Genomic DNA, 1,454 nt, shown 5'->3' with positions numbered 1-1,454 from the left:
GGATGCGGTGCGGAATCCACGAAACTGTACCGGTTTGTCATCCCTAAATATAACAGTGATGACTTTCTACGTGGGTTTTAATATTAAAGGGAAGCAACGATAATTTTTAACAACAGTAATAATTGTATGTGTTTTTCTAATTTTTAAAGATAACGATGATGATCTTCAACGTGTCTTAATTTTTAAAGATAACGATGATGACTTTCTACTTGTCTTTATAATAATAAAATTATTTTTGAATCAGCATTGTTGTATATTTAAAGGTAACAACGATATTTTTTAATGTTTAAGGGTAATAGCGATGATTTTCGTGTATTTTTTAATATAGAGATAACGATTATGATTTTTAATTAATAGCGTTGCATCTGTTATCATTTTCCTTTTTTATAATTGACCTCAGTCGCTCCAATCCATCCCATTGCACAAAAGAGTGAAGCAAGAAAAACAAATTTAAAGAAAGAACTCCATGAGTCAAAGAAGATTTAGACAGGTTGAGATTCGCATACAACATAAGAAACCTTGACAATATGCACATTAAGTAACACATCACCACATCAAGGTAAACTTGCGGGTAGCCTAACACTAAGCCTCAAGATAACAAATATATATATATATATATATCCTTGTATTGAACAGGCTGCACTATGGAGATTTTTCTCATACTCATCACTCTTGTGATCTTCTCATCAGTAGCATGCATTCACTTCATCGAATAGCAGAGGATACCTGCAAACGGGGCAAGTACCTCTCAAATACCTCAGCCACGTCTCCAAACATTCCTTGTGGAACAGATGGCTGCAGGGCAAGAGGTCGACCTCGGCGTCAGGCTCGAACTCACACCGGCAGACCGGGCAGTCATGCTCGGGTTGCTGGCTGCTGCTTAAAGTGTCCAACCGAGTTGTCGGGATCCTACTCCGGTAATCCTTGAGGTAAACTTCAGCTGCAGAGTGATACGCAGCTAATTCATTGCGGAAAACAGAATGCGGGGATGATGGCATCGAATCTGGGGAGTCATCCGTCGAGTCCGGGGAAGTTGGCATCAAATCCGGGGACGATGTCGATGGCGCCGATATACGGATACCGACGATTTGAAGGATGGAACGAAGTATGCCTTTAACTGCAGATAACGACATAGCTGCGTTTACCGAGAGAACATATAGCATTCCTTGTGATGGAGTTGGTAGACTTGAGAGGCCCATTTGTTGTATAGGATTCCAGAATGGACAAAAGAGATCTGCAATTAGAGAAATTCAATATTAAACTAATTGACGTCGGAAATCACTCTGGTAAACTGCAAGAAAACCGGCATTCAAGGGGAAAGGAAAGAACCCGACAGAATAATTTATTTAGCATTCAAATTGGCTAGAGCTAGCATCTCAGCTATGATCAATGCTAAAATAAAATTCCTTTTCTTTGCTTTTCCATCATAGATATCCAGCCATGCTCAAACCTTG

The 1,454-nt window shown here is 39.4% G+C and overlaps 1 protein-coding gene across 1 annotated transcript; it reads right to left on the bottom strand.

Annotated features, from left to right (window-relative positions):
- Nucleotides 1–512: 512 nt before the first annotated feature.
- Nucleotides 513–1,229, bottom strand: LOC120152285 (probable E3 ubiquitin-protein ligase XERICO). The gene has a single exon (XM_039164542.1). It carries the CDS (start codon nucleotides 1,197–1,199, stop codon nucleotides 687–689), a length of 513 nt encoding a protein of 170 aa, XP_039020473.1. The 5' UTR covers nucleotides 1,200–1,229; the 3' UTR covers nucleotides 513–686.
- Between the last annotated feature and the right edge of the window lie 225 nt (nucleotides 1,230–1,454).

This window comes from Hibiscus syriacus, unplaced genomic scaffold (assembly GCF_006381635.1).
Source record: "Hibiscus syriacus cultivar Baekdansim isolate YM2019G1 unplaced genomic scaffold, ASM638163v2 tig00111088_pilon, whole genome shotgun sequence".
NCBI classification, from domain to species: Eukaryota; Viridiplantae; Streptophyta; class Magnoliopsida; order Malvales; family Malvaceae; genus Hibiscus; species Hibiscus syriacus.
This window is presented reverse-complemented; position numbering and strand designations above follow the sequence as displayed.

Bases quoted from the DNA above. Each gene is read 5' to 3' on its own strand.
- LOC120152285 (XM_039164542.1), bottom strand. From the start codon at position 1,199: ATGGGCCTCTCAAGTCTACCAACTCCATCACAAGGAATGCTATATGTT.